Source organism: Serinus canaria, chromosome 24, assembly GCF_022539315.1.
Source record: "Serinus canaria isolate serCan28SL12 chromosome 24, serCan2020, whole genome shotgun sequence".
NCBI classification, from domain to species: Eukaryota; Metazoa; Chordata; class Aves; order Passeriformes; family Fringillidae; genus Serinus; species Serinus canaria.
The window spans coordinates 2,074,681-2,087,233 of record NC_066337.1 but is presented as its reverse complement, the minus strand read 5'-3'; the positions used below and the strand labels follow the sequence as shown (position 1 = coordinate 2,087,233).

Genomic DNA, 12,553 nt, shown 5'->3' with positions numbered 1-12,553 from the left:
GGGCAGTCTCGAGGAGTGCTGGAATTTGGTGGTTTGCCATGAGCTTTATGCCAAATTATTGTGGAATTTGGGTTTTTTTTTTCATTTTTGCATGGGAAAAAAACAACCCAAACCACATTTTCTCCATTTCCAGCCTTTCCATGCTCATACCATGCAAAGGAAAGGACGGCCCACCACGGCAGGTGGAGGTTGTGGCATAAAAATTAAGAGCTGGAGCCCCTTTTTGCCATGAAATTTGCAGTGGGGGGAATAGATGGATCTCCAGGATGCACAGGGGAATCTGGAGGATTTTCCCCACTGTGGGTGTTACAGAGGAGGAAAACCACCCCTCTGGCACAAAGGAGAGTTTGGGGTAGAAAAATCTGCTTTTGCTGATTTCAGTTTTGAAAAAAAACCCCTGGTTTGTTTAGTTGGGTGTTTTTTTCTGCCAGGGAATCCTCCAAATGAAAGGGCTGAACCAGCCCTGACATTTTCCTGCAGGAGAGAGGTCGTTTGCAGCCACTAATAAAAAGGATTCGACACGGGCTAATAAAGAGGAATGAATTCCTCTAATGGCCTAATTTCCCACCTTCAGCCGAGCCAGCAGCACAGCGGGCACGTCACAACAGGGATTTTATTCTTTTTCACCCCTTTTCCCCTAAAAAAACCTCCAACAACCCAAAACAAAACAAAAAAACCCCAAAACACAAAAAATAACCCCAGGAAAAACCTCCCATCAAACTTAATGCAAAGAAATCCAGGCATTTCCCACTTGGAAAAATCCAATTTGTGGTGCTCAGTGGTTTAAGGATCATTTCCCTTCAGGAGCATCATCTTCTCTGGTCCAAAATCCATTGGGATGTCCCAGCCCCGCTGTTGCATGAAGTCAAGAAGACACTTCAGCTGGGAGAAATCTGCAGCTGAGAAGGGGCCCTGCTGGACCAGCCCCTGCCAAGCTGCTCCCACACCAACCAGGCTGGGGAAGGATTTATTTTTTCCCCCTTTTTTTCTGTTTTTTTAACGGGTGATAAACCTCCTGCTAGGGCATAAAACCCCGCAGGGTGACTTGTCCATGGGTTTTTGTATTTCCCAGCACATTTTCCCAGCAATTTCCCTCCAGCTTGATCGAGCGATGCTCACAGCCAATGCCTTCTGCCTCGGTGCAATTATTGAAAATTAACAAAAATCCATTGTTTTGGGTGCAGGGAAAGGGACTAAGAGGGCTGAGAAAAATCCTTGTGTGCATTTGATACCTAATGACACACACACCGTCCACCTGAGCCACTGGAGAGGAGATACTCAGCAAAAAAAGGTTAATTTGATGTGTGTATATATATATATATATATATATATATATATATATATAATGTATTGCAGAAATATATAGTAGGATAGATTTGTTTTATATCAAATATATTTGTGGGGTTGCTTTGGCTAGCACCCAAAAATAAGCATCCAGGTTTGGGCAAGAAGTGCACACATGGAACTGGACAACAATTTCCCCCCCAGTTTTCTGGGGGAATACTCCCACAAGGAGTTTTTTCCATGTCTTTGACCTTCCAGTTGAGGCTGCAAAAACTCCAGAGGTGGGGTGGGGTTTGTTTTCTTCCCTTTATCCCACAAATGCTGCAGAACTCATCAAGGAAGGGCAAAAAAAAGGAATTTTTGTCCTCAAATGGCTTCTTTTGCTTTGAGGAAATTATTTTCATCACTGGGAGACCTGCAGTGAATAATCCTTGGTGTTTTCCTGGGAAAGAGTGAGTTCATTCCATACTTTCATCCACCTTTTCAGACCTTTCAGCCTTGTAATATCTGAGTATTTGAAGGACAAATATTTTATTTCCTTCAAGTCCAACCTGCAATTTTTTTGTTCACAAGCCCCCACAGCCCTGGTCATTGATAGGTTGATCCTAAACCTTAAACTTCAATCCTAATTATATTAGAATATTGTTACTCTTGCATCCTTGCTCTATGTTCTGATTTTGTAAATTATCACATATCACTTGTATAATTACATATTACTTATATAATTATACTATTTACATAATTAAACCATTACTTATAGTAGTTATACAATAATATTACTGCATATATTAAAATATTATATATTATTATGCCCAAATTGACAAAAAATGGACTGGAGGAGCCAGCCATCCCTTGCCCCTCACTGCCCACATCCTGCACAGATGCAGGAACGGCAGATTTCAGGGTATTGTGAGACTTCACTCTTTGTCCAGCCCCAAATCACAAGACTTTACCCCAAAAGGTAAATTTGGGGGGTGGGGGTTGAATGTTTTGAAGGGGCAGAGATGCTGCAGAGCAAAGCCCACGAAGGAGCTCCACCACCACAGGTCACAATCAATGGTTATTACTGCTAAAAAGGAGCTAATTGCTAATTCCCCCTCCCCGTGTGCTAATTAATGCATTAGAAGAACAGCAGATTAATAATGCATCATAATAACGAATGCATCAACCAACCGATGCATTAATTAATGCATCGCCGCACTGATGCAACAACCCACAATAATGCAATAACTGATGCATTACAGCGACGAAGCCATTAATTAAAAGGCATTAATGAATGCAATTATCGTGCCTCACCTGTAGACAGCCCTCTTGTCGGCCTCCAGCTGCGCCTGGGGGTCCCCGCCCGCGGGCGGCACCGGCGCGGTGGCAGCGGCTGCCGGCGTGGTGAGGTGCACGGGCTGGGCTTTGGTGGGCTGCTGGGCTGTGGCTGTCATCTGGGGAGGGCAGGGACAAAGGACAGAGGGGAAAAACCGTGTGAAATGAAATAAAATACAGTAAAATATAACCAGAGGTGGTTGTGCTTTCCTGGGGGTCATGTGGGGTTTTGGGGAGGTGTTGGATGCAGCGTTTCTGGGCTTTGCTTGGGCCTGTGGCTTTCCCTCTGTGGAGGGAGTAAAGGGGAGAGGGAAACTGTGGAAGACGTGAAGGGTAACTGGGAAGGGGAAGGGGAGACAGGAACGGAAAGGAAAAGGAAACGGAAAAGGAAAAAGGCAAAACGGAACAGGACCATGAAAAGAACAGGAAGGAACAAGGAACCGTAAAACGGACAAGGGACAAGGTCAAAGGACAAGTCCAAGGAGGCAAGTGCAGGAAATCCATGTTACTTGGAGAGATAATATCATAAAGCTGACCTGACGGTCTAGATAAGTAGCAGGAATAGAGATGAAGAGAGATAAGATAAGAGGAAGAGAATAGAAAGAAGAGAGATAAGATAAGGGTAATATGAAGGTAAGAGAAGAGAAGATAAAGATAAGATCGAGAAGAGAAGTAAGAGAAGAGAAACTAGAGAAAGAGAAAAGAGAAGATAGAGAGAATATAGAGAGAGAATAGTAAGGACTAAAATAAAGAAAGAAAGAAAAAAAATAAAAGAAAGAAGAAAAGAAAAGACAGAAAAGAAAGGAAAAGAGAACAGAAAGAAAAAAAGAAAGAAAAGAAAAAAAAGACAAGAAAAACCCCAGGGTTTTCTGTGCTTTCCTGCCGGGTTTCTTCATTCTGCCTGGGATTTGGATTTTGGGATCAGTGTTTCGGACTTTGCTGGGCGTGCTGTCATCTGGTGAGGGCAGGGGAATAAGGGGGAGAGGGGAAAGAATGGAAATAATAAATAAATAAATTAAATAAAATAAATACATAAAATAAAATAAAAAATCAAATAAAATAAAATAAAATAAAACAAAACAAAACCAAAACCAGGGTTGGTTGTGCTTTCCTCACGGGTTTCACAGCGTTCTGTGCGGGGTTTTGGGAGTTTGGGATGCAGCGCTCTGGTGGGGCAGGTAAAACACATACAGGCATTTTGTGTGCCTGGAAAGAGAAGGTTTAGATTTGCACCACATTTTCCCCCACATTTCCCACTTTTCATGAGGAAAATACAGGAAAGAACTCCCAGCACCCTTACAGTGTGGGGTAATTTAGGCAGGGATGTTTCAGAGCAGTCCCAGATTAAATCAGCAGCACCGGGGTGTGCCAAGAGCTCCTCCAAAGCAGGTATTACTGTCTAGACAGAGTCATTTTCAATTTTATCCCAAATTAGGTGAGCCTCTTCCAGCTGGCCAAGCCCAGCAATGAGTCACCTCAGAGCTGGGAGAAGACAGCCAGAAAAACTCCAACTTTGGTGGTGCCCATGCCCAAATGCCCCAACTTTAGCCCCAGGGCTGCCATCAGGGGAATGTGCTGTGCAGTAAATCACCCTGACCACAAAGGCTGTGCTTATTTTAGAAACAGCAATGACTTTGGGGAAATCTGGATCTTTAGGATGGGAGCTGTGCTTGTGCCTGTGCTCCTGTGAATCCCTGAGCATCCTTCCAACTCCACCCCAAAAGTGCCACCATCAAACAGGGGTAACGCCTATCTAGGGCAGTTTTCATTGAAAACTTAAAAAAAATCTGAATTATTCATTGTCCTCATTGCCTTCATGGACATTGAATACATTGGCATTGCATTCATTGACTTCAGCCAGGTCCAACCTGGCCCTTGCATTTTCATCACCAGATTCCTTTAAAAAAAACTTCAGGGAGGATTTGAAACAACTGAGGCTCAAATGCATCAGCAGCCCCCAAATCCAGAGGTTTCAGCCTAAAATCCCAGTGGAAAACTGTTACAAAGTGGTTGGTGTGCCAACCTCTCTGCTGAAATTTCTGCAAAAATTAGTTTTTGCCTATTTTTACCTGTAAATGTTCAGCCTTCCCTCGAGGCATGGAGCAAAGGGAAGCTCTGGTTCTTGCTAAACCTTCTATAGCTAATTTATTACATATCATTTCAATTTATATATCATTTTATATTTACATAAAAATTATATATCATTTCATATATGATATATAATTTTTTATAATTTATTTATTATATAATTTGCTATATGTGTGTGTATGTATATATACAATATATATATAGTGTGTATATATATATACAATATATATACAATAAATATATATATACAATATATATACAATAAATTTTATATATATATATATAATTTATTTATTTGTCTAATACATTGATTTCTTCCTGTCTGTTCTTCCTTTTTTTGATATAAATAATATTTATTTGTCTGATACATTTTACATTTATTTCTATATTTATACAGAATGGACTTACATGTATTTTTTATTTATTTGTCTAACATGCCCACACATTTCTTTGTGATTGTTAACATATAAAAATGTTCATATACATAAATTATCGTATCATTAATTAGTATAAATGTATATTTGTACAAAAATATGTAAAACTTTATAAGCCCAAGCTGGACCAAACTCATGGCACCTTTTGCTTTTAAAATGTTTGCCTTTAATATCTCCTGCCTGACCTTTTGCTGTCGCTTTTTTTCCCTTTTTTTTTTCTTTCCAATCTCCTTTATTGTTCATAACTCCAAAGTTGGGCTCCACACCTGCAGATTCCCTTGGCTCTATTTAATTTCCACCTCTCCCACCAGGTCCCATTTCTGCCCCTCTTCCCCTCCCTGGTGCTACAGACTCAGAGAACTTTGGGCTTCCCTCCCCCCCGATCCCAGCCCTTGGCATTTCTCCTTTTTCCCCCCATTTTCCATCTAAACCCAAACTGGAACAGATTTTGGGATAATCCAGCCACACCACTGAACAACTCCTCATCCTTTTTCCCTTTCCCCCCTTTTTTCTCCCTATTATCTCTGTGGAAAATTACACTTCATGCAGGGAAAAATGGCTTTTCCCCCCAACCTTTTCCCCTTTTTTCCCCCCACCATCACATTTATTTACCAGGATTCCAAAGCCCTTTTTGCATCCTGCCAAGTTGAACATTTCCAGCCAAGTCTGCAACTAATTGAGCTGTTACCCAAAAAAATAAAAAGCTTCCTTTGGGGCTGCTCTGAAGCCATTACCTCACCTTGGAGTGAAGGAAAGAACAAAAAATAATCAAAATAATTCCAGGTCTATGGAAAAACAGGGGAGAGGATGCTGGGATGGGGGGGATTTGCAGCTGAACAGGGAGGAGGGGAAAAAATGGAGCCAAAAATGGAATTTGGGGGAGGAGGTGGGGAGGGAAAAGGCAGCAGGATCCTGGTGGTGGGAAAGTGGGAAATATTTGGGTGTAAAAGTTGTAAATTTGGATAAAAAAACCACAGGTGGGTTTTGGTTTGGTTCCTTTTTCCCGTGGAAAATGGCCAAAAATAGTTGGAGGAGGAGGGGAAAAGGTAAATGGAAAAGGAAAATTAAAAGCACAAAAAGCAGCAAAAAAAAGGGAAGAAAAAATTATAATGGTGACAATAATTATGTAAACTGTTAAAAAATTGTTAAATATGTTCCAAATATGTTCAAAATGTGTTTACAAATAGATTAGAAAAGTAAAGTTTCATATGTTACAAATATGTTCAGAGATGTGAAAACCAAAAAGTGTTTTATAAATATGTTAAAAATTTATTTAACATGCAGAAAAATGTAAAAAATATGTTTGAAAAAATCCAAAATGCTTTAAAATGTAGAAAATACAAAAAGAGATGCTAAAAAGTTGGGAAAAAAATGAAATTATGTTCAAAATATCCTTAAAAATACTTTTTAAAGATAGAACATGCAAAGAAATGACAAAGGGCTTTAAAGCTGTAATTTTTTTTTTTTTTAATGAAAGTAATAATCAAATTTTAAAAATAGTAAAGAAGTAGGAAAAAAAAAATTTTAAAATTCCTGAATTTTTGCAAGGCTCCTGAGTAAAGGAGATATTTTTGAGATGGGGTTTGCTCAGTGCTGCCTGAACTGGGGGGATATTTTTGGGTTTGGGAATTACAAATTTCTGGGGTCCAGGTGTGATATTTTTGGGGTTGGGAATTACAGATTTCTGGGGTTCTGTGTGCTAATTCTGGGCTTGGATATTATAAATTTTTAGGGCTCAGGGATGATATTTCTGGGGGTTTTTCCTCTTTTGGAAGGAAATCTTCTGCTGCTGTTGGTGGCTGCTGCTGGGTTCTGGGGGATCCCCAGGTTTAAATAAAATAATTCCCCATTTTTAGATTTTCTTTGAAGACAGGACAAAGACATGGAGTCCAGAGAGGAAATCCCCAAATCATCATTTACCTTCTTCTTAGTGGGATGCTGAAAGCAGCAATTTTGAGCCCAAAAATCTGCTGAGGACACCAGGATTTGGGGGTTTTGTGGCTCCTACTGAAAAATCCCAATCCCCCCACGATTTTTAACCTGTGAGTTTTTAAAAAATGGTTTTGTAATCAAAAAGACAGAGCTCTGTTCATGCTATTATATTTTTGTCCCTTTTTGTGGGAGGAGGAAATATACTTTAATCACTTTTTGTGTTGAAAATTAGGAAAAAACAACTTCTCCATTTGGTTTTTAATTTTTTTTCAAAATACATTTATAGAGTAATTGATTTATGTATTTATTTAATGGTCTTTTTTGTCCCTGTTGTAACCACCTGGGGGGGAAGATGCTTTTTATCCCTTTCTGTGCTGAAATTTATGAAAAATGAACCCAAATTTAATAACACTTTTTCTTAAATGTAATTTTAGAATAAATAAATGAACAAATCCCCCTTCCTCCCTGTTTTGTCCCTCTTGTGACCACCTAAGAAACATTTTTGTTGGAAGGGCAAAGCTGCTTTTACCACTTTTAATGCTAAAAATGCCAATTTTAAAAAACCTCTTTTTGGCATTGAAATGGCTGAAGATTCCTCCTCAGCTTTTGGTTCATTCATGACAGAAAACTGATTTTAATGCAGATTTTAATTCCCAACAGGGAGAGAATCAACGAGACCATGCTTGGGGTAAAAGATGCTCCACGTTCCACTCCTTTAACAGACCCCAGGGGTGAATGAAGCATTTTTTCCCTTCCAAAAAGCAGCTTTTGCCATCATTTCTGCTTCGTTTTTGCTGTTTCTGACAGTGAGGGTGGCAGCTTGTAAAACAGGAATGCAAAGCTCCCCAAATCCCTTTTTCCAGCACTTTTCTCCCCAAAGTGCTTCCCTTGATGAGCTCATTGTAGCTCTGATAATCAATAACTTTTCCATTTTATTTATTTCTCCCCCACTTCTGGGCAGAAGGAAGTTGGTGTCATTTGCTTTCCCAATCCCTAGAAATCCCAAATTTTCAGGTGAAAAGTTCACAGCGGTCGCAGACGAACCAAATAAAAAAATAAAAACAAATAAATAAAAATCAATTCTTGGCTGCAGCTTTTCCTTCCAAACCCACTCAACGCTTGAGCAACCTCCTTGATAAGGTAAAAAAAGGGAAGGATTTGGTCAGCAAAGCTCCTGAGGGTCCCCAAAATTCAATGTATTCAAAGAGGGGGCAGAGAAGGGACAGGGAGGGCGAAGGGAGAGGGGAGGTGTCCAGAGGATGCCAGGAAAGCGTCTGGGCTATTTTAAAAGTCCCTTAAATTGCCCATTAGGACTCAAACGGTGCCGAGGCTCCCCCGCTGTGTAAGCGAGAAAGGGAGAAAAAAATTTGGAGGGAAAAAAAAACCCCAAAAGCCCTGCAGAAGGGAGAGCAGCCAAGCGAGCAAATGATGGCCCCGAAGTTGGAGGAGCCATAAAAGCCCAGCGAGGTGTCCTTCTGAGAAGTGACCTTTTCCCACCCAAGGAAATGAGGAGAAAGGAGAGGCTGGCTTCGGGGGGGGGGGTAAAAGTCAATTTATTTATTTCAGCTTGCAGAGGACAAGCTTAGGCAGTGAGTTTTTTCTTTCTTTCTTTTTTTTTTTTTTGGGGGGGGTTTTGGTTTGTTTTTTTTTTTTTTTTTTTGGTAGGGTTTTTTGTCTGGTTGGTTTGGGGTTTTTTGTGGTTTTTTGGGGGTTTTTTTTGTTGGTTTTTTTTGGGGTTTTTTTTTTGGGAGGGAAGATTTTTCTGCTTTTGCACATGAGAAACGCAGCAAATGAGGAAAAGCTTGAAACCCTCTACACTAACACAAAAAAAAAGCTGCAGCTTTTCCTTCCAAACCCACGTTTGAACATGGAGCTGGCTCAGTGCACAACACAGATCAGCCATTGTGGCTGGAAAAGCAGAAATGTGACATAAATTTACCCCAAAAAAAAAATCTCAGGATGGGTTTCAAGGTGCAGCACCATCCCCAAAATCCATCCTCAGCTCCCAGGTCCAGCCCTCTGGGGTGCTCCAGAAGAGTTTCTCTTGGACAAACTCCTCTTTTTCTAATAACTTGACTCCATAAAGGTGCTTGAAAAAGTCATTTGACTGCTTTGAGCACCACTGGAGATGAAATCTTTTCTTCTCCCCTGCCACAGGTTATTAAAAAATGCCATTGAAATAAATCAAAGGCCATTCCTATGACTGAACCTGTCCTGGTTTAGTCAAGTGTTTCAGCTAATTGTCCTGCTGGTTACAGTGATGCCACCAGGGCAGCTTTGCAAAGACCCCAAAATCACAGAACCACCAGGTTGGAAGAGACCTTCAAGATCATGGAGTCCACCCCAACCCCAACCCCTCACCCAAACCCTGGCCCCCAGTGCCACATGCAGGCTTTGTTAAACACACCCAGGGATGGGGACTCCACCACCTCCCCGGGCAGAACATTCCAGAACTTTATCACCTTTCTAGAAAAAACATTTTTCTAACATCCAACCTAAATTTCCCTTGGCACAGCTTAAGGCATAAGACAAAAAGGGGAAAACCCCAAAGTTTTACCCAAAATCTTTCCATCCTGCAGACTGACAGAAGAGGTTTCAGTGCTGGCAGTGTCTGAGATGGATGCTCTGGGTGGAACATTTTGTAATGGGTAATTTGGGAGATGCAGGCAGTGGATGCAGGAGCTGGGGACACTCACCTGTGGGGTGTCCTGGTAGGGAGGAGGAGGCACTGTCTGGGTGGCCATCATGGTCAGAGCTGGGGCAGGGGAGACATGGTGCATCCTGCTTGGGACTCACATCGAGAACCTGCGGGCAGGAGAACAGAGCTGGAGCTCACCAGGGATCCCCCCAGGAGAAATCCCACCGAAAGGGAAGGAGAACTGCAAGGCAGGGAGGAGAGGGGGTGCTCCTCACACTGCCCTCTGCCACACTGGAAGAGACTCCAGGGGTTTGGTGAGCCTTATTGGGATTTGGTGATTTTCTTGAGATTTGTGATTTTGGATAGGAGTGCACTGGGGGGAAGAGGAGCAGGGAGATCTTCCCTGGAGGTGAAGGTGCCATCAGTGAAACTCATGATATTTTCTCCCCTGTGAACCCTGGCACTCCCAGGGCATTTTCTTTCCACCTTTCACACCTAACCACACTGCCTAAATGGGGATTTCCATCCCCTTTCCAGTATTCCTCCTTTCTGGAAGCAGAAAGACAAACCATAAATGCAAAACTTGCCATTTTTTACATGATACCCTAAACTGTCCCAGAATGATGTGTCTCTCTGGCTTTGGCCACCACAGAGTCACATCCTCATGCTCAGTCCAGAAGGGACACTGAGAGTCCAATCTGGAGATTCACCAACACATTTCATATATTTATTTATTATTTCATTTAACACATTCCTATGCAGGGCCATCCAACCCAGCTGTCTCCTGTGCTGAGGTGACTGAGCCCATGATGATTGAATGCACAGAAATATGGAAACTCTTGTTTGATTTGAGTTTGTTTTGGATTTTGCACACCCCATAAACTGAGGAGATGGTCCTTACACTGCCTCCAGCCTCTCTGGAAGCTGCTGCTTTCTCTAAAATGCACTTATCTGGGAGGAAAACAGAGTAATTTTTTTGTATCTTCAGGTCCAAAGGAGATGGAGAAAAAAGAGGGGCACCAGGAAGGGACAAATTTGTAGTGGAGCACTTGGCTGGGAAAAGTCCCCAACAAAAGGACCTGGTGGTAGATGTGACCCAAAAGCAATTGTTGGCCCTGAAACACCTCCTCTCCCACTCCTTCACTGCAGCTGTGGGGTGGCTTTAGAAAGAAAAGCCAATAATTGTGAAGTCTTACAGAACTCCGTCCTGTCCTCTCTGTGGCTCACAGCTCTGTTTTGGGCCAGCTCACAAAATTACACAAAAAATCTTCCTGGGACATCCTTTCTTCTTGCAAAGCCTCCTTTCTGTAAGAGGTGACACCTCCCCAAGGATCTCCCTGTTGTGAGGCACTGGCTTCTTATCGGGGGAAAGCCATGGCACCACCCCCTGAGGAAATGCAGAACGTTATCAAAGTCCCCAGATATTGTCAGGGAATTTAACCCCAAACCAGTGCCAGCACTGCTTCCACCATGAGATGGGGGCAGGCAGGAGGGTGCAAGGAAGAGGAGAAGAGGCACTGATGAGCTCAGACAAAGCTGAGGCACATTTGGGAATGTTTGTGAAAAATCTGGTCCTCTCTGCGAGGTTGTTTTGGGGGAAGAGGTGCAATATTCTGATTTTGTCAGGCTTTGCCAGGCACTAAGTTCACAAAGGCACCACCTCCAAATGGAGAGCCAAGGGCTGTGTGCAGGGATGAGCCACAACCCTTCTTTGCTTTGCCTGAATAACTGAGGTTATTCTTTCCTATACTTTGCACCAGTATGGACACCCCATGAACTGCACACTGAGAAATCACACCCCAGATCCTGAGCATTGTGAAGGCAGATCAGGGCTCTTGCCTGACACAGACCTCTAGCAGTGAGGATATTGCATTTATGGGATTAAAATGATGCTTTTCTTCTTTTTCCTCCCCACAGCAAAATAGCAGGAGGCAAAATTATCTGCTCCTGAGTGAACTCACAGCTTAAAACCTTTGATGTCCAGAGTCAAACTCAGCTCACAGCTGCAGGCACACAAATATCCCTGTCCTCAGGGGGCAACACCCAGGGAAAAACCTCCCCACCAGAAACAGTTCCAGCTGGGGAAAAGCAGAATTTAGCACTGTGACAGTTCTGGACATCTGTGTGGGAAGCTAAAAAAAAAAAGACATTGCTATTTTGGGAAAATACCCTGCTTGGCATCCATTGTTGCTGCCAAGAGAGATCCTGCAGCCAGCACGTGGCTGTTTCTGTGGGGTGTGAGATTTGGGTGAGCCTGTTCCCAGAAGGTGGCAGCCCAGAGCCCGATTTAATTGCTGAATAATATCTAAGCTGCTCAAATCGAGCTGTTCATTGAGGTTTATGGGTGATGATTTGTTTGGAGAACAGGACTGACAGCTAAATGTGGGGGGGAGGAAAGGGGTGAAAGTGGGAGCCAGCCGTTGCCAGTAGCAGTATATTTATTTATCTTGGGGGAAACAAATGCACTCAGGCACTGTAAATATCCAGGGAAGTGTCTGGTGGCCACAGGAAAAGCTGGAGAGGTGGGAGCCCCCAGCCATGGGTCTCAGGATAGCAGGGCAGAGCTGTCACCCCATGGATTTATCAGAGGCAGAGCAGGGAAGGGCTGAAAGCTGCCATTACATCCATTTCTTATTTTTGGTATTTTTGTTGTTTTATGCATTAATCTCCTCTCTTTACTTTCTTTCCCCCACTTCTTAAATTGATTTTGGACTCTTGACTATGGGCATCCAGATCCAGGAGGGAGCAGAGCATCACCAAAGCCCTGCCACGTCCTCCCAGCCACCTGAGGGAAATGCTCAGATCTTGGGTGCAGAGTGAATTCTGGGGCTCAGGGAGGGCAGGGACTGCAGCCAGCTCC

The 12,553-nt window shown here is 42.6% G+C and overlaps 1 protein-coding gene across 3 annotated transcripts in view; it reads right to left on the bottom strand.

Annotated features, from left to right (window-relative positions):
- The window catches only part of PKNOX2 (PBX/knotted 1 homeobox 2), a 102,897-nt gene that overhangs the window by 20,796 nt on the left and 69,548 nt on the right, over window positions 1–12,553 (bottom strand). For all 3 annotated transcript variants that reach the window (XM_050983632.1, XM_030232129.2, XM_030232128.2), the window contains 2 exons: window positions 9,752–9,860; window positions 2,581–2,720 (listed from right to left, as the gene is read on the bottom strand). In XM_050983632.1, coding sequence (XP_050839589.1) covers window positions 2,581–2,720; window positions 9,752–9,835 — 224 coding nt within the window. In that variant the 5' untranslated portion in view covers window positions 9,836–9,860. The remainder of the gene's footprint in view (window positions 1–2,580; window positions 2,721–9,751; window positions 9,861–12,553) is intronic.